General features: G+C 37.0%; 1 protein-coding gene across 4 annotated transcripts in view; it reads left to right on the top strand.

Moving 5' to 3' along the window:
- The first annotated feature begins 13630 nt into the window (after positions 1–13630).
- The window catches only part of ETV1 (ETS variant transcription factor 1), a 99608-nt gene continuing 88277 nt past the window's right edge, over positions 13631–24961 (top strand). Inside the window, exons 1-5 of one of the 4 annotated variants that reach the window (XM_056118308.1) lie at positions 13631–14110; positions 14211–14408; positions 14537–14668; positions 15480–15567; positions 16865–16912. In XM_056118308.1, coding sequence (XP_055974283.1) covers positions 14624–14668; positions 15480–15567; positions 16865–16912 — 181 coding nt within the window. In that variant the 5' untranslated portion in view covers positions 13631–14110; positions 14211–14408; positions 14537–14623. Of the gene's footprint in view, positions 14111–14210; positions 14409–14536; positions 14669–14837; positions 15006–15479; positions 15568–16864; positions 16913–17092; positions 17441–24961 lie in introns of those variants that run through there. The other 3 variants (XM_056118307.1, XM_056118306.1, XM_056118309.1) reach the window with 3 other exon arrangements.

The following is a 24961-nucleotide window of genomic DNA, read 5'->3' as shown; positions in this document are numbered from 1 at the left end:
TAAAAATAAAAGATGGGGTCAGGATAGATAGTGCAGGGATTAAGATGCTTGCCTTGCATACAGCCAGTCTCTCTTCCTTCCCTGGTACTACCTAGGCCCCTGAGCCCAGAGCCAGGAGTAAATCCCCAGTCTGCTGGGAATGACCCAATAATATCGAGAAAGAAAAAGAGTAATATTTTAGAGAGCATGTAAGTTAAGGGGAAACATAGACTTCACAGAAAGTCCCTCTAAAGAAAATTTTTGCAATTGCATGTCTACTACTAGCATAAACTCTTTCTCTCCTGGGGTGCTGCATTATTCCTTTGTATTCCTAATTACAACAATTCCAGGTATATCTGTGATGATGAAGGGTGAACCAAGATGTTCATATGAGAAGATTTATATAGGTTTCAGCTTGTGGTTCAGTTTAGGCATTACTAATCATATTTCAATTCTGAAGTGGTAAAATCTCTAACTGGTACTGGCAAATTTGGAGTTCTAAATTTCCTTTGTGCTTTAGTCTACTAAGATTTTCATAACAAAATACTATAGTTTGTGACTGGAAGAGTTTAGCAGACAGAGCACTTGCCTTGTACATGGCTCACCTTAGTTTGAGAACCAGCCCACAAGTGGTTCTCTGAGTACCATCAGGAGTTATCCCTGAGCACAGAACCAGGAGTAAACCTTCAGTACAGATGGATATGACCCCCCAAATAAAAAAAATCAAAATTTCAGAGATTGGCAAATATCTTAGAGATGCAGCATTTGACAGCAAAATACCACAGACTAGTTTGTTTATTTTGTCACAATTCTTAAAGTGCCTACGAAATCACAGGATCAGGATTATCAGGTTCTGGTTGGAGACCTCTTCCTGATTTTCCCTCTTAGGGTGGGGTCATATGAATGAAATTAACATGAGAAAAGTGGGAAAGAAGGATCCCTCTCTTTGTTCTCTTCATAACAGGTCATTAATCCCATCATAATAGATTACTAAGCACATTCACAGGACCAATTCTAACATCAGTTATAGCCAAAATTCTCCTCACTAAATAACATGACTTTAGAGATTAGGATTTCAACATACAAATTTGGAAGAAGAAGAGATATAAACATTCATTCAATCATACATTATTTTAGTGCATTTTTTAAAAAAGGATCTTTAGTAATAAACCTTCACCTATTGAAAAAAAATTTTTTTCCATTCTGGGGCTAACCCAGCAGTGCTCAGGCATACTCCTGGCTCTGCACTCAGAGATCATTCCTTGGTGGACTTGGAGGATTATCTAAAATGCAAGGGGTCAAACCTAAACCAGCTACAAGCAAGTCAAACAGATTACCCACTGTACTATCACTCCGGTTTCAAAGATCTTTTGGGGGTGATGGGGGTGGGAATCTATTTCAATAGTCTTCACATATTGTTGGTAATATAACCATGAATAAAATAAAAGTCTTTGTTCACCTGTAACCATAGATCAAATTTTAAAAGCCACTTTGTATAAATGAGAGTGGCAAATCTATTCATCAGTGACAGATTGGATATTTTATTTAAAAAAGAAAGATTCTTATAGTCAGCCTTAAAGATGAGCCCTGTAGGATAACATTGATTTGTCTTTTCTCCCTTTCTGAAGGGAGCTTAGGTTTATTGGGTTACACTCATCACAGAGCTCCCAAGGCACTCCCATTCCTCTGTGTTTATCTTTAACTTCTCCTCTGTGCTCTGCTTCCCCTATCAATTAATTACTCACTTCCCCTAACCTGTTACTTGTAAAGTCTAATTCTTCAGAGATCTCTGGATTTGTATTTGTAAGTGAAATATTGCTTTTCTCTTTCCATTATATCCTTTGCATTTTTTACTTTAGAGCAATGTCCTTTTTGTATAGACACAGGAAGACAGTTAATGCTATGCTTTTATAACTTGGGATTTAATTGACTCTGAATAATATTTACTTCTGAGCATCTGTCATTTTTACTCAACTTAAGCCGCAGTTGACCTTAGTTTCTAGCACCCCAGAAGCAGGGTCCTGAAGAAGGGACTGGCTAGACCCAGGGGAAGATGTGAGCTACCATGGCATTGAAACGTGATAGGCCAACTGCCATAAAATTTATAATAAGCTAAGAGCACAGTCATGAACAAATTCTGCCATGACTCAGGGAGAAGTGACTGGACAAAGACCCTTTTAGGGTTAGCTAGTACTAATCTTGCTTGAGGACTATAGTGAGATGTTCCCAGGAGGAGTCACTCTTTAAACTTAATATATCTCTTACTATGTCTATACAAAATTACTAGAAAGATTATTAAGAAGTAATTTTAAGGTGACTGTTTAAATGATTATGGACTAAGGGTAAAGTAAGTAAAGTAAAGGCCCTCCCGTTGATCTTCGATTTGCTCGAGCGGGCCCAGTAACGTCTCCATTGGAGACTTTGTTGTTACTGTGTCTGGCATATCGAATACGTCATGGGGAGCTTGCCAGGCTCTGCCGTGAGGGCGAGATACTCTCAGTAGCTTGCCGGGCTCTCCGAGAGGGACAGAGGAATCGAACTCAGGTCGGCCATGTTGGCTGCATGCAAGGCAAACGCCCTACCGCTGTGCTATAGCTAAGGACCCTTCTTTCCCACTTTTCTCATGTTAATTTCATTCATATGACCCCACCCTAAGAGGGAAAATCAGGAAGAGGTCTCCAACCAGAACCTGATAATCCTGATCCTGTGATTTCGTAGGCACTTTAAGAATTGTGACAAAATAAACTTTGCCAGTTTAAACAAACTAGTCTGTGGTATTTTGCTGTCAAATGCTGCATCTCTAAGATATTTGCCAATCTCTGAAATTTTGATTTTTTTTTATTTGGGGGGTCATATCCATCTGTACTGAAGGTTTACTCCTGGTTCTGTGCTCAGGGATAACTCCTGATTGTACTCAAAGAACCACTTGTGGGCTGGTTCTCAAACTAAGGTGAGCCATGTACAAGGCAAGTGCTCTGTCTGCTAAACTCTATCTGGGGTGGGAAAACAGCCTGACTATTGAATGCACATGCACATGGAGAGAGCCCACGTCACATAATATTGAACACCAAGCCCCAGTAATTCCAGTTTCTGGTATTCACATCCTTTGTTGTGCTGTCTTCTATGTACTGGTCTACATGAGAAGAGTGGTGCGCTGCATGTGTGACTTCCTCATGGCCCACACTTCCAAGAGTAGGGAAATCATTTTTTTAATTGAATCACCTTGAGATACAGTTAGAAAGCTTTCATGTTTGAGTTTCGGTTATGCAATGATCAAATACCCATCCCTCCAAAGTGCACATTTTCCACCACCAAAATCCCCAGTATCCCCCTCATCCCAACCCTTCCCTGCCTGTGTGGCAGACAATTCCCACAATACTCTCTCTCTACTTTGATTACATTCAATATTTAGACACCAGTCCTACCACTATTATTTGGAATTTTACCACCACCACACAAACTGGCAGAAAGGCAAGGCTATACAATTTCTTTTGTATTGCTTATTATAAATAGCATATACGAATAGCTCCTAGAATTCTATAATTTTAAAAATTAGGGTCTAGAGAGACCTCTCAGCAAGCTGCCCTGTTCCAAGATTCGTTTGTGTGTCTCTGGATCATGGCCACTTAGGAGCTTATTTAGTAGCTGGGGCATTTTGTGGGCTTCATCTCAAAGTCCCTTTGGGGTGGAGGGAAGGAGAGGGACCGGCTTCTCCCAGGTCCTATGAGGCCTGGTGTTTGCCACTACTGCTCCCACACACCTGAGCTTTTTATTGAGTTCTGGAAGATGATGGCTGCTGGGATTCTTAGGGGACAGGCGAAGGGACAGCACCTATTCCTGTTTGAAGTAGCCTGGTGAAAGTGGCCTATTGCAAAGTCTGGAGACAACTCTGCAGTGAGCTGCTGGGTTCCAAGAGTCGTTTGTGTGTCTAATTAGGAAAATCATATAAAAGACTGGACTTCATCTAAAGCTCCATTTCTTTTTGGAATTACTTGCTCTGGAAAATCCATGTTATCAGTAGCTATATGTAGGTCTCATATAGAGAAAAAACTGAGCTACGTGGACCAGAGTCTGCCATGAGGGGCCTTGAAAGTAGATTTCCCAGCTCCCTATCTCTGCTACCCCATAACTTGACTATAAGTTCAAGAGAAATTCACAACCAGATAAATTATATTTGTTGCTCCCAGAAAATTGATTGTTAGAAATAGTGAGGTAGGGGTCAAAATGATAGTACAGTCAGTAGGGCATTTGCCTTGCAAGTAGTAGACCTGGATTTGTTACTGGCATGCCATATCATCCCCAGAGTGCTGCCAGGAGTAACTTGTGAGTGCCGATTCAGGAGTAATTTCTGAGCATCACCAGGTATGCTCCAAACACCAAAAACAAAAATTAAAAAAAAAAGACAAAGAAATTGTGAGGCGACCATTTGAATTGATTTAAACTCCAGAATAAGTAATGGGGTAGTGGATAATGTAGTTATAGATAACTAATATAAGTCTTTTACTAGATACTTTGAAACCATTGATCTAGGTTGCACTTGAAAAATGCTGAGACACTGAAGGTTTAAGTTATTATTGCCAAGTTCTTATTAAGCGTAGCTGTACATGCTGGAAAACAAGGATAATTAGGGCAGTGATACCATCTAGACAAGCTCTTGATGCCTCTTCCTGCCTTAAGATTGAATTATCCAGAATTCAAGCACCAATAACACCCATTACATCAGAAATGAGTCAAGTTACAAGAAATATTTATAATGAATACCATGGTCTTTTCTTCTACTTTGGTGAAACGGAACATTTGAAAAAAATCTGCGTATATTTCAGTGGGTGAAAATGTGAAAGTATATGTACATACCAAAAAGAATACTGTTTTTTAATTCTAAATAGAAATAATATGTTTAGGTCTCATCCACACGTGTACCTGCAGCAATGGGGTGCTGTTTCCTGAATGCCTTTTTCATAATGCTTTCCTTTATTGGCACAAATGATGACAAAGCAACAGATACAAATCTTTCCATACACAAGTCAATTTCTTATTCACAGATAACTTGTTTTCTGGTTGGACACTGTTACTCCCAAATATATTTAACAAACAAATGAACACTGATTATTATTCAGCACAATGGAAAGAGGGAGTTATTTCTTTTTTATAAAATATTTCTTTTTAAAAGCAACATGATTTGCAAGGCTATCTGTATTTGTGTTTTAGATACACCAAACTCATTATCAGCTTCATCTTCCTTCCTTCATCTTCCCAGGTTCCCTGCCTCTCTCCAACTCCCCCCCCCACCCCCCCCTCCCCCAGACTGCTACCTTGTCAGGCATATTTTAAGTTGGGTTATTGAAGTTAGACTCTGTTGTTCTCAGTGTTGGTGACTGTGTGGTTTGGATAGTCAGCTGTACCACTCTTTTACACCATCCATTTACTCAGGTTCCCTTGACCCTTGTTCTCTATTGCTTCCCATATATCTCTTCTTCCCCTTTTGTTTCCTTCTGTCTCTGCCCTTCTCCTCTCTATACTCTGGGGACAAGGGTGATCTAGGCAGAAACAGGGAGTAATTTCAACTGCAAATATAAAAGTGAACCCAGAACAAAACCTGAGTTTTATTTAGAGTGTGTCATATAGACACAAAGAAGATTTGTAACTTTCTTTGATGTGCTCACATGAAATGCCTGTAGTCAAACGGCTATTTTTATACTTGAGAAGAAATTCAGGACAAAAGGGACATTTTAAATATAAAAGGGAATTCAGGAAGATCATAGAGAAGTGAAATCACTATTACAAAGTTCAAAGACACATTGTTCTTCAAATATCAAGAAGCTGACTTAAGTCTCGTTGGTGACCCTCATTCAAGGAAGACTTTCTCCATTCTAAGGGAGTGATGGACATGAGACCATTCTTTTGCCCTGTTTTCAAAAACAGCTCTGTTTTTAAACCACTATTATATTTTACTTTCTTGAGACTAATTCCTCTGTAATGCATTCTCATCAAGCAACATTCTCTCTTTCAACTTCAGGGCTGTTTTTTTTTTTTTAATCTCAGTAAAGACATCTCAAATGCCAGAAAATTGGCGCATTGTGTTAGGCAAGTAAGCTGACTAGCAGAAGCTGAGGGGAAGAGTGTGATGTGTCATCCCCTGCCCAACTAAGACAAGAAATGGAGATGAGGAATAGGCACCCACATGGACAGAAAGGAAGAAAATTGGGCAGAAAGAAAATTGGGCAAGAAGTTAGGCTCACTATTCCCAGATGTCAAGGGACAATGTTAAACTTCATCCAAAATGTCATAGGAATAGATGGCTTCAAGCCAAGGATGACTGACTCAGAGAGTATTATCATATGTTTGAAACATCTCTGACAGACAAGAAATCTAGATCACTTTTATCAATGATCAATTTGACTAGGTATTTTAACTGTATTAGTTCATTTACTTCTCACAGCAATTTGGGAAATAGACACACTTTCCTAAAATCTATTATACAGATGGAAGCAGACTGAAATGAGATGAAATGAGTGTGGCTGTGTTGAGGGTAACATTCAAATTCTAGGTGATCTGTTACCAAATTCTCTTCCTCTATACTGTTCTTTCCTGAGTTAGTCATAAACACAGATCAAGATGAAGAAATTCATGAGATTACTTTCATAAGTAGATTTAGCAGTATCTCATGCATGCAAGGCAAGAGCTCTACCACTAAGCTATATATCTGGCCATGCTTTTGACATCATCTCAAGAGAAACTGTTATCTAAAAGCTATTGTGCGTGTATGAGAGGTAGTTTCATTTGTCTAGTTTTTGGTTTTTATTTTCAGAACATTTATTGTCCACGATACTGATATTTGAAATTTGTTTATATTTGTAGATATAAGCAGTTTAGAAGCTTGTTTTATACTCATTAATTTATTTATCAAGCAAGAATAACATATACCTTTTATATGCCAGTGTCTAAGAACACAGTATAAGCAAGAGTCTAAGGAGTTTACAAAATGAAGGACAGTATTACACATTTATACGGAATTTAGAACTATGAGATAGTGCCAACTTTTAGAATCTACAAGGGAGAGAATCTTGAATGCTGTTTTGAGGTTCAGAACTAGAGAAAATAAAAAATATTACCAGGAAGAATTTCCAGAAGAGGTTCTTTGAAAAGTCAGCCTCGAAATATTATGTTTTCCAATGCCTAATTCACATGAAGAGTTCCTAATGTTAGTGATCATCTTAAATGAATGATTGAAACCATGGAGGACAAAATTCTGTTTCTAAACTGCACTTGACTTTTTCTTTTTAAGCCATTGCTATTTACCTGTATTTTACCTGCATTTTTAAACCAATTGTATTACCTGTATTTTATATTTTAGTAAAGCACAAGATCACCTGCATTTTCACTGTATTCTAGAAATGTAGAGAGGTTGAAATGGGTGAACTATCCCAAGGTTCTTTTAGTGATTATTTTAAAGTTGTTTAAAGTTGCTAGTACCCTATCTTCTTTTCCAAAAGAAATGTAGATGATCCTCTTTTTAGAGAAAGTTAAGTAATTTATGTTTTATTCCTTACTTAATAGTTGTTCCAAACTCTATGAATCATTCAAAATTTGAAGGGCTCATTCTTTGAATATAGGAGGCTCTTACCCAGCACTGCATCATCTGCCTGAGCACTGCCTGGTGTGGCCCCCAAATAAAACAATATGAAATACGATTGATAACCACCTAGGTATTGCTATTTTTTTCCTCTGAGAATCAATTTTTATTCTTATCCAGTAGGTATTTTAATTGAGAACATGAGTATCTCTTAAAAGGGATTTTAGAAAGAATAATTTTTCTCTGGACATATTGGAACAAAGCTTCTTCCAAGTACCAGAAAAAATTATAGTCTTTTGGGGCTAGAGCTATAGAACAGCGGGTAGGGCGTTTGCCTTGCATGTGGCCAGCCCAAGTTTGATTCGCAGCATCCCATATGGTCCCACGAGCGCCACCAGGAGTAATTCCTGAGTGCAGTGCCAGGGTAACCCCTGGGCATTGCCGGGTGTGACCCCCGCCCCTCAAAAAAAGTCCTTTGCTTCAAACCACCAAGTAGAACTGTCAGAAGCATATGCAACTAAAAAAAGACAGATTTATATTCTTCTTATTGATTATTTAAAAAAATAAGTATAGGTTAAAAAGAGGGTATTTTAAAATATATTATAGATATAGATGATAATAGGGGTGATGTTGCCTCCAAATGTTGAAATTTTAGTTCTTGAAAAGGTAAATCTAATATTATAATAATTTATGAACCTCCAAAAAACTACAAGACATAAACATATATACAGTTTATCAATGTTATTAAAATTGCATGGGAAGAACACTGTCTAAAATAACTAAACACAGTCTAAAAAGACTGATTTAGGGAGTAATAATAAAAATGTTGAGGAACACTGATATGTGCTTATATCTATAAATTTATAGCATATAGAGTAAAAATAGGGGCTCTATATACTTTTAAAATACTCTTTTCCCCCCCACAAACAGGCTAAGTTTCACACATGCAAATGTTTATAACGAAATGTGGGTAATATGAGTAAGAAACATGGGAATAGGTGGAGTGTGAGCCAAGACAAAAAGACAACTCATATATGTTTGTCCGATGGTTGGCATGTGAGAATTTGTGCCCAGTGCTAGCAGATATATAATTTTTTAATTCACTCTCAAAAATCTGATTCTTAAATCTTGGTGACCATTTAGGGTCAACACTGTATGGGTCAAGCAAGCACATCTGTGTTAGGGAACAGTGGGCAAGTATCTGAAAATTACCTTTGATAGAAGTCCAATTGAGGCTGTTTTTCAGAAAGTTTCATAGATAAGCTACTACAAAAATCCCCTATGACAGTATTCCTAAATAATATGCGCTTTTGCACCCCTGTTCAGGGCCCACTGAATCAGAAAGTACACAGAGTTACCCCGGGATTCAGAATTTTCTACAAGGATTTTCTATGTAATCTACAATATGAAAGTCAAGGACAGACTTAGCATACTCTAATAACTTCATAATCTTAATTAATATCACTATCATATTTTGTTAAAAATCTAATTAGTGGCTATTAAAGGGACGTCTACATTTTTTCCTCTACAAATGCTTCAAAAAAGTTTACATGCATGTCACTTTCATTTTAAGGACTGTCACTGTCACTGTCCTCCCATTGTTCATCGATTTGCTCGAGCGGGCCTAGTAACGTCTCCATTGGAGACTTTGTTGTTACTGTGTTTGGCATATTGAATACATCATGGGTAGCTTGCCAGGCTCTGTTGTGGGGTGAGATACTCTCAGTAGCTTGCCAGGCTCTCCGAGAGGGGCGGAGGAATTGAACTCGGGTTGGCCATGTTGGCTGCGTGCAAGGCAAACGCCCTACCGCTGTGTTATTTGAGCTATTGTTGGTTCTCATTTTAGGATCTAAAAATTCTGTACATTTCACTTATTAATCTAATTTTTGAGCCACACACGGCAATGCTCAGGGGTTTCCCATGGCTCTGTACTTCGTAACAGTCCTGGCGGTCCCCAGGGAGACATAAGGGATGTTAAGGATCAAACCCAGGTAAGACCCATGTAAGGCAAGCGGCCCACCTACTGTTTTATCTCTAGCCCCAAACTCTGTACATTTTAACTATTAAACATTACAAACTTGCCTTTTAAAGTTTGCAGAAGTCGTATTACAATTGGCAGAGTATATGGTTGTCTTTATCCTGATATTCCTAGATATTAGAAAAAGTTTCACCTTGAGAGAAATGGTTAAAAATAGTCTGCATTTTAAAACTGTGTCAAGTTTTTTATTCCTAGTGTAATGTTACTAAGTCACATGAAAAAAGAGTCAGGGAGAAAGAGACAGTACAGCAGGGAAGGCCTTTGCCTGCAGTGCACCAGGGTTGGATTCCTGAAGCAACTATGGTCTCTCCAGTTCAGCCAGGAGAGATTCTATGAGTTAGGAAAATGCTTCAGACACCACCTAGTGTGCCCCTTCTTAAAAAATTGCGTGTTTAAAAGCTGCTTGTATATCCTTTATTTGGGTAATTTTCAGATACTTGCCCACTGATAATGAAAAGGCAGAAAATGAAAACTGATACCTTCCCTGCTCAGTGCCAGCCTCCTAGAGATCCTTTTTATGTTGTTTTTAGGACCATATTCAGTAGTGCTCAAGGGGACCATATCAAGTGCCTGGGATTGAACCTGGGTAGGCAGGGAAGGTGCCTTGCCTGCTCTGGCTCTCTTTATGTCCTCTTATGCTTTTTCTTTCTTCCCAATCTTGCTTCCCTTCCCATTGGCACCTACTCATTAAACTAATTTATTTACTTTCACTATTCTAGCAGGACTCACGCTTTGTCTTGAGTATTATATTCACTTGTTCATTTTCTTTCCTCATTCACGTTTAATAGTTTACTTTTAGTTGGGGAGGGTTTGGGACCACAATCTCTGTGCTCAGGGGTCACTCCAGAAGTGCTCAGAAGACCAGTTCTGGGGATCAAACCAGGGTCTACTGCATGGAAGGCAAATGCATTAACTCTTGTACTATCTCTCTGATCCCTTAATATTCTTTTTTTTTTTTTTAAAAACTATTTGACATAGTTTGGAAAATTAGATTATTTAAACATTTTTAATATAGTATTTTAAAACAATGATAATCTAAATAATTCACCCAACGTTTTCAACACTTATTTTTTTTATCATATTAACCTTTTAAAACAAAAGTAGCATTTCTTTTCCTATTTTTAGAACTTTGCTTTATTATTTTTCATGAATTTTAAGTATAACGCTATGTTAATGGACAAAAAGTCACTAACGAAAAAAATTACTTTAAAAATGTGAGCAAAAGTACTATAAAGATTTAAATAGCTTTATATGTAAGCTAAAACTTTTCATACTTAGAAGTGAACTCTTTTTTTTTTTTTGGCTGGTGGGCTTTCTTGAAGAGCTCTTATTTCAAAACCCAAATGGGATTTCAAAATACAAGTAAATAAATGTCAAAGTCTCTTGGCCTCTGCTCTGCCATTCTATGCCTGAAATTCTGCCAAAATGAAATTTTCCATTCAAGAAGGGCTGGCATTTACTAAGCTGAATTTTTTTAAAGACTCACTTTTAAAAGTAGTGGAAACTTTGTGCAACTCTTGACGTTTCTCCCTGTGGATAGAACAGCTGTCTCTGTAGACATTTTCCATAAAGGCAACATTTTCTGAAAAACAAATTTTCAGCCTACCAGCATCTTCAGCCACTACTAGTTTTCCCTCAGTGCCACGCACACAAAGTAAACAGCAAACTGGAGTTTGTGTATCACTGGGTATCACCAAAAGCACAGAAAGAAAAAGCGGGAGAACAGAGCAGGGTTTAACAATTGCCAGAGGGCCAGTCCAAAGGGCCAGTGCTCACTTTAAAATGTTTCATCAAAATATTTCATCAAAACTGAGTTCTTTATTCAGATAACATAATTGTCTATTACTTTTAACAGTAAATATTTGAAAATCTGAGTGCTTTTAAAGAATCAAAGATGAAATTAAGTAACCCCTGAAACAAGTAGGAAACTCGGGAGGATTAAACGCGCCAGTTCTGTGGACCAGTGCGGGGGAGGGGGGGGGGGAGAGGAGGAGAGGGGGAGGCAGTGTTTTGGTTGACTTGTGAAGAAGGTGAGATTTGAAAAATGTAAATTAAAACTCTCAATCAGAGAAAACGTCCACCATTCCTAAAGACACTTTGAATTAACAATTGGGATAAATCAAACTTTAAGAAATTACATAACACCAAGTGAGAAAAGTAATCACATCAACAACCGAACTTTCTTGCACTTATAGCATCTTGAAACAGCCACGAAGTTACTACTAGTCCTTCCCTAAGGTTTCCCCCCTTCTTTCTTTTTCGCAGCTTTTCTGATATAAAGTGCATCCTGAAACAATCTCTTTGTGATCCTTTCATTTCGGAACCCCCGCGCCCCCAACTTGTTATTACTCTAAGAAGTAAGCATCTTTATCCTCTCCCAGTATTTGTTCACGAATAGGAAATCAAGAAAACACCGACGGCGGGGGCGGGGGGAAGATTTTGCGGTTTGGGAAATTCGGGCCTTTGTTGTGTCATTTCCCCTGCCCCTCCACGCCCCCAGCCACGTGACCAAGGAAAGCCTGGGATTTTGTGAATGGAACCAAAAGGTGGCTACTGGCGCGAGCGAGGTTCCGCCCACTTTCTTTAAACGGCCAATCTTCGAGCGGAGCGCTGCGGGGTCAGCAATAAACAACAATGGACTGGGGATTTACGTTTCCTTATTGGCTGCAGCTAGCACCCAGGGTAGTCGGGGCTACCCTGAAGCTCCGCCCCTTCCCGGTTACCCGGGATACCAGTCAGGCTCCGGCCTCACAGAAGGTCTTTGGAAAACTTGCTCGGTTTATAGGGACAGGGTTGTACCCGTCGTGCCAGGCGGCGCGGAACACTCTATCGGCCACCCCATCTCTAGCCCGCCGCCAAAAGTACCCTCAGAAAGTATCGGCGAGCCCCCACTATCCTCCCTTTGCTGCACGGGCTGAGCCCGGAACCCCTCCGTAGCCGGGGTTAAAGTGCAGTTCCCGCTCAAAATGCAAATTTTGTGAACGCAAGCTACTCGCGTTTACAAGTTTCAGAATGCACTGTGTATCTTTGCTGCCCCACTCCCATTATTTTTTTTAATTAGAGAATCACATTTGTTTACATAAATCTTTCCCTCCTTGATTCCGGAGTTGGATCTTGGGCGCTTATACTCCATTTTACTGTGTCTCGGTAACGTTCCATTCAAGGAAGGAAACTTTCGGATTGGAATTGAGAACTGCAGCACGTTTCTCCACGGGCAGAACAGCTGCCGGAAACGTCCTTTTTAGTCTCTTAACTGATGGCGAACAGATCACAAGTGAATTTCAACACCCCTGACTCCCAGGTCCCATCCCAGAGGCCTCGAAATGGCCAAGACTTCCAAAAGGATCTTTATAGCTTCAAGCCCCAGAGGAGAGAGTCGTGACAAGTGGTTTCAGAGATGCAACCTCAATAGTAAACGTCCCAGTCTTTGTCCTTGAAACCTGAGACCCTTCACAGCTGGCCCCCAGACTCCGAGCTCAGACTGTTTAAAAGCTGGAGAGGAAGTGAAAGCGTCAAGTACAGTGACACCCTCCGCCTCCGTGTATACATAACAAAAGCTCAGGAAACCTGCGGGTTCCTCGGATATCCGAGCCCTCCCACCTCCTCCCGACTCCTCCCCACCGTCACTGTGAACTGGAAGCACCTTTTGCCAACCCACACGTGGGAAGGAATGACTTTATATATATAAACTTTTCCTCACCCAGATTGTTCTTGTGATCCTTCTGTTCTTCCTCCCAACGCAACCCTCTAGGCTTCTCTCTTGCATTTTCCCCAGAATCTTTATTTTTCCTATCCCATGAATGGTCATGCTCTTACTTTACTTGAGAATGGTCTTGTGAAATAAAAATGCGTCCGAAGGAACACAGAGGAGGGGCGGTTGCTGCAAAGAAGCGGAAGAGCTTGGGTCCAAAGCTTAGAGGGAAGAAGGCTAGCGAGCGAGGTGGGCTTCTTATCAGGTTAAAAGTGTGCGTGGGCCGGGGGGGGGGGATTTGGGGGTGAGGAAAGGCGGAGTAATGAGGCGCCAGGTCTAGGTGGATCGCGCTAGAGTCTACACCTGAATCTAACAAGCGTGCTTTAGGAAATGAGCACAGTAGTGGAGCAAACACACCAGCAAGAACTAGGGACTCGTGGCTTGAGTGTCCCCGGGCGCCGTAACAATAAGCGGCAGCTTAGGAAGGCGGGCGATTTCCTCGCTGGCGTTTCCAGGCTGTGGACCCCGTAAGAGGCGGCCGAGCACGGGTCTGGGCTGAGGGCTAGGGGAGATCCAAGAGAAGGGGCAGCAAGCCGCCTGATTGACAGCTCGAAATCTGATCTTGTGAAAGAGAAGCGGAGCCAATGGGAGCCAGCGATCCATCAGTTTGGATTGGAGGCCCCTGGAGGAGAAGTAGAGGAAAAACCACCGAATTGAGCTCTGTCAGAGGCGCTTTCAGCTTCCAAGGGGGAAGTGCTGGGCAATAATTAATGTTTTTATTAAATTTGGAGAGAATTTTTTGCAGCCGTTCGCCTAACGAGGCCTTCAGGTGGGTCTTTCCAACAACTTTTTTTATGTCTCTCCAAATAATTGCATGGTTGTGGGTTGCAACAACTCTCCTTATGAAAGAGGTGTCTCCGTCTCTTTAGTCCCGTTAGGTGCAAAGCAAGTCTCGTTGATCGCCATTGCTAGTTTTGCACACGTTTGCGAATCTGTGCTGCCCGGGGTACAACGACTGCGCAGGGAAACATCGGGAGAGTAAATAAATACATCGCCTCTTGTTCGGATTTTTTGCTACTGCCGAAAATATGTAAATTGTGAACTCTCTTGGCTCTCTTTGGATCCAGGTGAAGGAGGCGGTGTAGGGAGGGTTATTTTTGTGAATGGGACTGTGGAGGGTAATTAGCTATGCAAATTCAAGAGCTTCATTCATGATTTTTTTTTTAAGCCTAAAAGCCATCTTGTTCCCCTCTAGGTTGATTGAAGTCCAGATCCTGAGGAAATCTCCAGCTAAATGCTCAAAATATAAAACACTGAGCTGAGATTTGCGAAGAGCAACAGAATGGATGGATTTTATGACCAGCAAGTGCCTTACATGGTCACCAATGTGAGTGATCAGTTCGAAAGTTGCCGTTTATAAACTTGACTCCGAGGGAGGGGGCCGGGAGGAGGGAGAGAATGAGAAGGGAGGGGGCAAGAGGGTTGGGATTGCAGATACTTTATCTGCTTTGTTGCCACTGTAGGGCGACTCTGCCTCTAGAAGCCCAAGCTTCAAAATGAGCTTACCTTTCAGTGATTTGGATAAGGCATAGTTTTGTTTTTAAGACCCCCTTTTTTTCCCGATTAAAGCGCCCAAGATGAGTGGAAGAGGAGATGCAGGGCAGCAGCAGCTGCTGCACTCAAAGTTTTTGGCTGGGTTTGTCTGCCACATTGAAAAGAGCGAAGTTGAGACAAATGCTGACACTTTTTGTTTACATGGGTGTTTTTGGATTTTGTTTTTTCCTCTCTCTCTCTCTCTCTCTCTCTCTCTCTCTCTCTCTCATTTCTTCACTCCGCGGGGGGCGGGCGGCTATTAGAGAAAATAAAGTTTACTGTATTTTATTTTAGCTTTGATCCAGCCTAAAAATGACTTTAAGTGTAATTGCTTAATGTTGTTTTCATGCTGAGATACCATGCATAAATGACTGATGAGTAGAAGTGTGTTAGTATCCTCTCTGGGAAGCAACTCTCCCTGGCTGCAATTCTCAGCATCAGTTTTCACTGTCAAATGAATGTAGAAAACGCATATTAGAATTTACTCTATGGACGTTTATTTTCAATTCAGAGGGACATCCAGTAGACTTAAGTATGCATGTGTTTTTCTGTGTGTCATCTGAGGTTTACATTCTTTTTAAAGGATTTTATCTTTCCCTTTGTAGAGTCAGCGTGGGAGAAATTGTAACGAGAAACCAACAAATGTCAGAAAAAGAAAATTCATTAACAGAGATCTGGCTCATGATTCAGAAGGTGAGGTTTGTTTGGGGGCTGGAATTCAACCCCTTTACCTATATTTCACGCCCTTATAAAATATTAGAGGAGCTAGGGGCACTTCAGGCTTATATTAAAAATAATGAGCTTTCAAGTTACTCATTTAATGAGAACTTTTGCTTAGTGTTCACATAATGCAAGAACTTGTATGGGATAGTATTTTTGGCTCCTGTCACAAACTGATGAAATTAAATTAAAATTTAACAGTGACATCTTTTTAAAAATCATTTTTTCTATTTAACTATCTTTGTCCATATGGCTTATAACAAACCCCATATACTCAAGTAAACAATTTAAAATATTCAACACAGTGGGACAAATTAAACGACTATGAACACTATTTAACTTTTTCTTTGTGTTTTATTAGAAATTAAACTATGAAAACAGGCTTGATTTCTTATCTTTACACAAAAACATTCTCTATTATCAAATTGTTCCTGATGGTTTTGACGTGCCTGCTGAGGTCAAAAGATTCTGTTTATAGGCTATAAAGGCATTCACTAAATCATAATTAGGCCTAATTAATAATTGTAATACCTATTTGGGAAATTAGATTACAGATTCCTTTTATGAATTGTTGATAGGAGGTCAATATACTCTAAGTTATTTCAGCCATATGGAACAGTCATAATAAACTTAATGTATTTAGAGTTTATTAACAAAGTTCAGCTTGGAAGTTTGGTTAGCTATATTGAATTTTGAAACTTCCTCAAATCTTCATTCTTATTGGACACCCATTCCCTTCTCCACTATGACAAAATACTAGAATCTGGAGTTGAGGAAACAGGTGCTGGGAAATTATCTTACCTTTAACTTCTGTAATTTTTCTTTTAAAACTTACATTTCAAGTTGCTTTTTGTAGTTTTTCAGGAACTGAAATTGAAAAGAAAGTATTTTGAGATATGTCATATTCGGTAGTTATCTTTTGTTTAGGATTTTGAAGATGCAAAAGTTTTCAGTATTTCCCCCATATTTTAGTAGAGTTGATTATACTTAAAGTATGAGAAGCTCTGGTTAGACATATCTTCACCTCATGCTTTTTCAAAATCATAATACATGTGTTGCAGTTTGCTGTACCAATGGTAACTAACTATATTATTGAGCTGACAAAAAAAGAATTTCCTCAAGTTTCATAAATGGCCATCAAAATAGTTGATTTTTCATTTAAATTCTGCATTTTATTTTTTATACTCCCATATCAATTTTATGACAGTTTTCTTAAGTGAAGCCTAAAGATTTGCAAATCTTTTGTTTATGTCTTTGACTTGTTTTTTAGAACTCTTTCAAGATCTAAGTCAATTACAGGAAACATGGCTTGCAGAAGGTAAGGAAAAAAATAAATGCTTTAAAGAAGGGGAAAAGCAACTCTAGAAGGGGAGGGAGGGGGTGGGAAGTCCTGAACTTGCTGTCTTAATGTTCAGCCCAATTAATTGAGCTCTAAAAGAGCCACCTCATGTGTCATGCATACATTAGAGCCTCTGATGAGTTTGTCTTTGGGGAATCTGGGGCTGCACTACCCAGTGTCATCACAAATTACCAGGAGAAATTGCTTCCAGCTCACAATCACATCTGCTTTTGGCAAGAACTAATGCACCAAGACTTCAAGTTCTAAGCCTCTGTTCAGATTTTAATTGCAATTGATCAGGTTTATATTATTGTACCTCGGGAGACCTCCTAGAGCCAGAACTCAGGCTGCTGTTTCCTTTGGAGCAGCACATATTATTATTTGGTGTTCTGGTGGAGGACTTTTCTGATGGCAGAAATTAGTTTCTCTGGGTTCATCAGGACGGGATGCTTCAAGATTTAAGTGCAAGTGTCTTCTTTCCACCTTGTTCACAACACAGAACGTTAGGTGTGTATCCGATTCTTAGGAAATCTAAGACTTTAAAATAAGTCTTTGGAGGATTGTGAAAATGTTTCTTACTTGTTACAGTTATGTGATGTTTGTTGAAACTGACCTTTGCTGTTATGTCACTTTTATTGGGATTGATTTAATGTAGGGAAGAGATATTTAAAAATTTGCATTTATTTTGGAATATTTTTGATAAAATTTTATGCTGCATCCTATTCTGTATGTTATTGTCTGAAACTTTACTTTGTAGGAACCATAAGGTATTGCTTTCAGTACAGCTTTGTTGCAACTGATAAATGCCTAGTGCTGAGGGACTTTGCATCCATAATTTAAAATTATTTTCTTAAATTTGTCACACTAACTGTGAAATAATAATTTTATCTTATGTTGTGTGTTGTGGAAACATAAGGAGAAAATTATAGATGTTTAAGCATTGAACATAATTGTTTATTTCTGTTTTTACGTTCAATGGAAAACACCGATTTTGGAGCAGATTTTTAGATGAGAAAGAGTGGATCTTTTTAAAGGGAATCCTACTGTGGCTGTAGCTACTTTGAGTCAGGATGCTCTGTTTTATCCATGGTCCTGCCAGCAGTTGTTCAAATTGCTGTTAGTATGTAAAATAAGTTTCTTTGTTTTGCTAATATTCTACTTCTCCAAAGAGCTTTTTGCAGCAATCTGTAAGAATCTCTTACATTAAAATAGCTTTCCTGATAACCCTTTGTATAGGTGATTGTATTTGTATGTTAATGAAAGGTAAGTATTAATGCAGATTTTAGTTTTGTTTAAAGGTCATTTTGCTTGTTTCTGTAAATGAAACTTATTGCAATAGATTACTTTTGATTGCAGCATAAGTCATGTATTCCAGCACAACTTTTTTTAAAGAAAAAAAAAATCAGAGAGTTTCTTGTATTAATTTTTATCAGTTTTGTAAAGTCGAGGAATATGAGCGCATTCCTCTTGTGAGGGAATTTCTTCACTTATGCAAATAAATTAAATGCCTCTTAATTGTTTTGGAAGATTTCTTGATTCTTAAGATGTTTAAAATCTCATTGATTCCAAGTCAGTTGCACTTGCTGGCAGATTAAGAATGTGCATAACAACTCTTCTTGGAATTTTGAATTGTGAAATCTGTGACAGACTCTTTACTATCTTATAATCAGTTTCAGTGTAGTTTTTTGCTTTTGACTTGTTTTGTTTCTTTGTTGCTCAGATAAAGGATTTGAATAGTTTGACTCTACCTCTTGCACTATTTCTTACCTGTGGTTATTATCGTACCTGTAAATGAAGATTTGTATATTTAGCTTTATATTGAGTAAACCTAGAAAATGAGGCATATGGAGGATCATGGATTTTTGCTTAGAAAAAGAGTAAGCTTAAATGAGTTCAGGAATTAATTCTTGGAGCATTTTATTGAATACCCAGGTGAGCAGCTTTGTACAAACTATAGGCAAAATTGTATCTTAGAGTAATTTAAACATTTTCCAAAATAATTCACATTCATTAATTCAATCATAATTGAAGAAAATTTATTTAATATGATTTTTTAAATCCAATAGTAATTTTTTTTTTACTGTTAATAGACTGCATTTATTTTTAGCAATGACTTGATAATCATATCATCTTGCTTTATCATTAATTTGTCTTATACCATGTCTTGAACAGTGTTAGTTTAGAAGAGATATGAGAATTAGACTAGCTTATCTGAAGCTAGATTTGTCCATGTATGTCCTTACTGACATTCAGAAATTAAAGCATTGGCAATTTGGGTGATAGAATCATTTGCATATTTCTTTTCATAATACTTTTTGGGCAAGAAAATGATCACGGAATTTTAAGGCATCTTGAGTTTAAAGTTTTAAAAAAGGTCGCTGGCAATTAACCAAGTTTCTTCCATGAGTTAAAATCCCACTGGAAACTTAAACAGGTCTAAAACTCTTATTAGGTATGAGAATCAAATTACTTATATGTTAGGAGAAAATCATATTTAAAAAAAATTATCCAGTCACTATACACTTGAGAAATGTTATAGTGTAGAATCTTTTTTTTTCTTGTGCAAATTTTTGTAAATTAACCAGAGTACAACATACAAATCAATCATAGGTAAATTATTATGAAGTACGAAATGTGTTTTATGCCCAAAGGTAAGTTGTGTTAGATGAGGTAGTACTACTTGAGGGTAGGGTTAGGAATAGAATTTTCAATTTCCTAAAATCTAATATAAAAATATTTCTTTATTTTCCCCAAATTATTCTTCATATAGAATCTAAAATATATGTTTGATGAATTTTTTAACTTTTAAACAATTGTGCATGTACTAATACTGTAACTTAAGTATTCTTTGACATACACATGACAATTTAAAATTGCATATTACCCTGAAGAAAACTGAAAAGCTATACTCTAACCACATCAATAGCTTAATTTTTTTTGAAAACTCCTATTTAGAATATTGCCATAGTCTGTATTGTAACATAACTATGTGCACTTCTTTATTGATTCTTTGTCTTTTGAATTAGATTGCTACTGACAGAAAGGCAATTTCAATTATTCGATCAAATGAAATAATGAGTTCAAATATTAACCCTATCAACATTATGGTAACTACTTATTCCTGAAAACCTTTTTTAAGTCATGATTCAGTATAGGTGGCCTATAAGTTCATTGTTAAAATGAGCTCTTTTTTTATGGGTGGGAATTAGAAAGAGAAGGAAGTAAAATTTAGTTTATGAAGAATTGTGTTTGTCTAAAATTGCTTACTAAAGCTTACCTATTAACACAGCTTAAAAGAGAAATATCAAGTTTTATACATATCTGATGTAAATTCATCACAGCTTTTAAATGTTATTCTTGATATGTTTCTAGATTTTTTGAGATTTTCTTTTCATCAGTAATATGCTAAGGAAAAAGTCAACTGTGATTTGATGTCATCAGTTTCTAATAATCTGAATGGTGGTATACAAGTTTCACTATGATGTTAGCTGAGCCAAAGTTTTGTTTCCAAGAACAACCTTTGTACACCAAAGATCTGCTAGTTTGCTCTAATAAGGCATTTTTCCTATTGTTCTATTTGATCTTCAAGTAATTGACTTAGAGATGTCGTTATATCTCTTCAATTCACTTTAATAACAGATCCAAAATGAGTACTCAAATAATTTATTATAAGATTCCCTTAATATGCACTATTGATCCTTGCTTTATGTAATGCTGTCAATAATATACAATAGTCACAATGCACTCTTTTATTTTTTAAAAAATTAGGTTGTTCTGTTTAAAATGAAACACTAAATGGAATATATGCTCATTTTTTTTGGTTTTATTTTTTTTTAAGGTGCTGCAGTAAGGAATAAAGGCTTTAAAAACTACAGCATTTTATGTGGTTTCCAAATTACAGCAGCATTTACAGTTTCTTAGACCCGAACATGGGGGTTTCTTTTCATGGGGATGGGGGTTAAGTGGAACGTAGCCTCAGGTTTTGTTCTACCAGGAAACATTCTAAAATACAAACAAACTTCATATTTTAATTGATTCAAAGTTTCAGGTAGAGTAAATGTATGTTATTCCTAAATATTCATTACAATTCTAGAAATGCTTTTCATTAGATATATTTAAACAATAGAAAAGTTTTTAAAAATAAGGTCTGAATTTGGTGTAGTTTTTATAGTTTTTACCGAGGGTCCTTACGAATGTTAATGAAATACCACTGAACTTACATTACAGGAACTGTGTTAACTTCATAATATGGCTTTATTCCCTTTGACACCTGATATTATCTTTAAAATAGTAACAAAAGAACAATCTCATTAAACCTCTGGAGCACTAGAGTAAATTTGGCCAGAAAAAACTGAGCTATTAAGTTTTCAAATCATTACAGGTCACTTTAGTTACTTAAATTTAAACTGATTTGAAACTAAAGAAAATTGAAATTTACTGTTTCTTTTCTTTGAGCATAGAGAATATCTTTATCAACAACGAAAGATGTTTCTGTCTTGGGGAAATGGTGCCCTTTTTTGGTATGTTTAAATATGTTTACACTCCACATTAATTAATGCTTATACATTGCTACAATCATTTTAAATGTGAAAAGCGGATGTGGTATAAAACCAGGCTTAGTGGCCTCATGATTATTTTGTTCCATGGCCTGAAGCTTCATTTTAAGATTAAACAGAATGCCACTGTGCAAAAGTTGACTTTCTTGTTCTTTTACTTTTATTTCAAATCAGATTTAAATTTTGTTAGAGAAGCTTGTTTCTAACCCTTTCATCCCAAGTGAAACCCAGTTTAGTAATTATTATAATCTTAAGATAAGAAAATCTGCATAATAGCACGATAAATGAAGTAAATTTTAATGGTTTTCCCTCCTTAGTTCTTTTCTTCCTCTCTTCCTTTATCCTCCTTGCTTTCTTCTTTTCCTTTCTTAGTTTTGTGTATTCACGTTTCTGTGACATTACCCTCATAAAACAGGGTGGGTTAAATATTACATACACACTTATATTTAGATATGGGTTTGACTCTGTAAACTTGTCAGATGTCGAAATATGCACCTAATGGTTCTGAGCAGTATTTGAGACAGAGCAATAAAATCGCTGTGTTTATAGTGCAAGTTCAAGTTGACTTGCTTTGGTTCTCTGGAAGGGTGTGACATGAAAAGATTGCGGTTGGGCCACATGTCTAACACTGGACTGTGTTTTTGTGAATGGAGGCAGAACTCCAGTTCTGCCTGCTTGTCTGGAGGAATTGCTGAGGAGATCAGCTGTCTCATTCACTGGCAGAAAGAATGACTCATACTTCTTCCGCCTTGTTTGGCTCCAGGTCATTGTTACAGTGGATAGAACTGGTTTTAATTAAATATTAACCCCTTTTGCACTTGACATTTGTATAATTTGTTGTTTTTCTGCTTTATCTCAAGCTTTAAAGGATAATTCAACAGGCCTCTCCTTTCCAACGGAAAAAGGGCTTTTTACGTGCCTGCTAGTCAACCTGGTGAAGAACTTAAGCACTCACTTTCTGATTATTTTTAAAATGAAAATATAAGTAAAGTCAAGGCAAAGTCTTGTTTAAAAATTGCACAACTTCAAGGAAGTGTTAGTAAAGGAGTTCAGTTTAAATTGAAAATGGGAGTTTTAGTGATTCTGTGATCTTTAGGTCATTACTAATTTTATATGAGTTTTTCAGGACTCCATAGAAAAAGAGAGGAAAAAAATCTTTGGATAATAATCTGGGTAAAGCAAATAGCTGAGAGTGCAGATACTACCCTTTTAAAGTCGAAGTCCTGAGACTTGATGGCAACTTGTCTATTAATGTGCAGCGAACTGATAGAGCTGCTCTAGCTATTACCAATAAAATCCACATGCTTAATCTTCTTGAAAGGCTTTTATTGGTCTTTTGGTATATACTTTTCCCCCTTCTCCTTTCTTACTCTTCCCCTTCCTCTTTAATTACATTGTGAGGGGAAACATTTTCATTCCCCAAAGGTGATTATTCCAAGCATAACTTTATAATAGAGCAGTGAAAAAAGCCCCTTTTCAAAGGTTGGCTTCTATTGTTAATTTTCCTCTTTGGAGCTGGTATTCCTTCCAACAAATTTTCATGCAGTTCTAGTTTGCTTCATCACAGAATACCCGTGAATTGAAGGGGGGAAAAAAGAAATGCATGATATGAGTGTGGCAATACTTTGTCATATTTTCCTCACCCAGATCCAACTTGTGTTTTTAGTTAACTGCTTTACTTTTACTCCAGCTAAAAATTAGAGGTATACTTAAGTCTTTGTCTATTTAAGTAGCAGGCTGCTTCATTTGGTCTATTCAGTTTCTTAAGATTAGCTTCTGTGAAATCTGAGTCATATGTTTTTTGTTAAAATTCGTAATATGCTCAGGCATAAAGTGTGAAGGTATTTATTCAGTATGTTAGAGTTAGAACAGAAATAGCAAAACTTATTCTTTTTACAAATTGTTTGCATCCAGTTATTTTCTGTAAGTTTGTGAGGTATAACTTCAGTTTCTTCTACTCCTGACGATTTGCCCCCCACTGTAAGCAATACTTAGCACACATCCATCAGAATTCTTATGCCTTTCTAATAGTTTTATTTATCATGGAATTGCAACTTTCTCTTGTTATAGTAAGAAGGGGGGAAATTCTAGTCATAAGACATTCATACTAGCATATTCAGTTACAAATATACTCTCGTTACTCACAGTCTATTTTTAACTATTCCTGTAAAGGGATGTTACATTTTTATTAGGTTTTATAAATGCTGACTTTAAAAAGCATAGTAATTACTATGGCTGATATTTTTGCGTTTATTTGTTTAGCAGTTAATTTAGAAGGAAACCAAGAATATGTGGATATGATATAAAAATGTTAGAAAATGTTTGTCTACCTACTATATTAGACTAGTGTTAACATGTGCGTAAGTTTTTGGTGTAAAGATATTTTACTGGATATTCCTCCACTTATATCTTATATCTGAGGAAAATCAAACTTTCTGCAATGTGAATAAAAAATTTTATAGCTAACAGCGTTAATGTATGTTGCCTAGCTATATTTTATCACTCTCCAATATAATTAAATAGAAGTAAATATATTAAAATTGCATTGGAATATGGGAAATTGTGTGTGTATGTGTGTGTGTGTGTGTGTGTGTGTGTCTTGAAAGAAGAAAGGTTAATAGTGAAGGACAGTGGCATCTCTTGAGTATTTGACATGTGTGTGCGGAGTATCGCATTTAGATTATTTCTTTTAATTCTTAACAAAATCCCTATGCTGGAACTATTAAAGTATGAGTACAGTGGCGTTTAAAGAAGTTAAATACTGTTACATAGTTTTACATGTACTGACAATCTTAGGACTGTGATTTGAAGTTTACCTAACTTTAGATACCATGATATCATATAGGATACAAAGAGAAAGAAACAGTTCTAGCAAAGGCTTATCAAAAATACTTCAGTTATAACTAGAGGAGAAAATAATATGAATGTGTTATTTTTGGTAGCAAGGTTAGACTTTGTTTTTAATAAGTGTAAATATTACTCTACTGAAGAGAGTTGTTGGAAAAGCTGAATGTCAGACTATATATGCTTTAAATATAGGTAAGATTATCACTGTCCTTAATATAACAATTTTCATTCTGACACATTTTCCTGAGTTTTAATATTAAATAAGATTTAAAAATATTAAGCAAGCCTTTTTCTAGATATGCCTTTTATATAGAATTAATTTTATGTAAAATTTTGTTAACTTATTTAATTTACACAGACAATTTTGTTCTATATGTTCTATATTTGTCTTCATTCAGAGGAGCTTTTTTAAAAAAAATTGACATCAATTTTAATATGATTTAAGTGGATAAAATGTTTCAGGTTTAGGTACTACTAATAAAAGAAGTGCTAGCTAATTGCTTCATATCCAAATAAAATTAACCAAGCTTTTATTTTATGTAGTTTGTATGTGTATATACGTGTTTCTATGTGAAAACTGATTTTATAAGTCAGTTTATGATAGCTGAATCAGCTGTGCTAAAAA

Source organism: Sorex fumeus, unplaced genomic scaffold (assembly GCF_029834395.1).
Source record: "Sorex fumeus unplaced genomic scaffold, SorFum_2.1 ptg000037l, whole genome shotgun sequence".
Lineage (NCBI taxonomy): Eukaryota > Metazoa > Chordata > Mammalia > Eulipotyphla > Soricidae > Sorex > Sorex fumeus.
The sequence above is the reverse complement of the archived record's forward strand: the minus strand, read 5'-3'. Positions and strand labels throughout refer to the sequence as shown.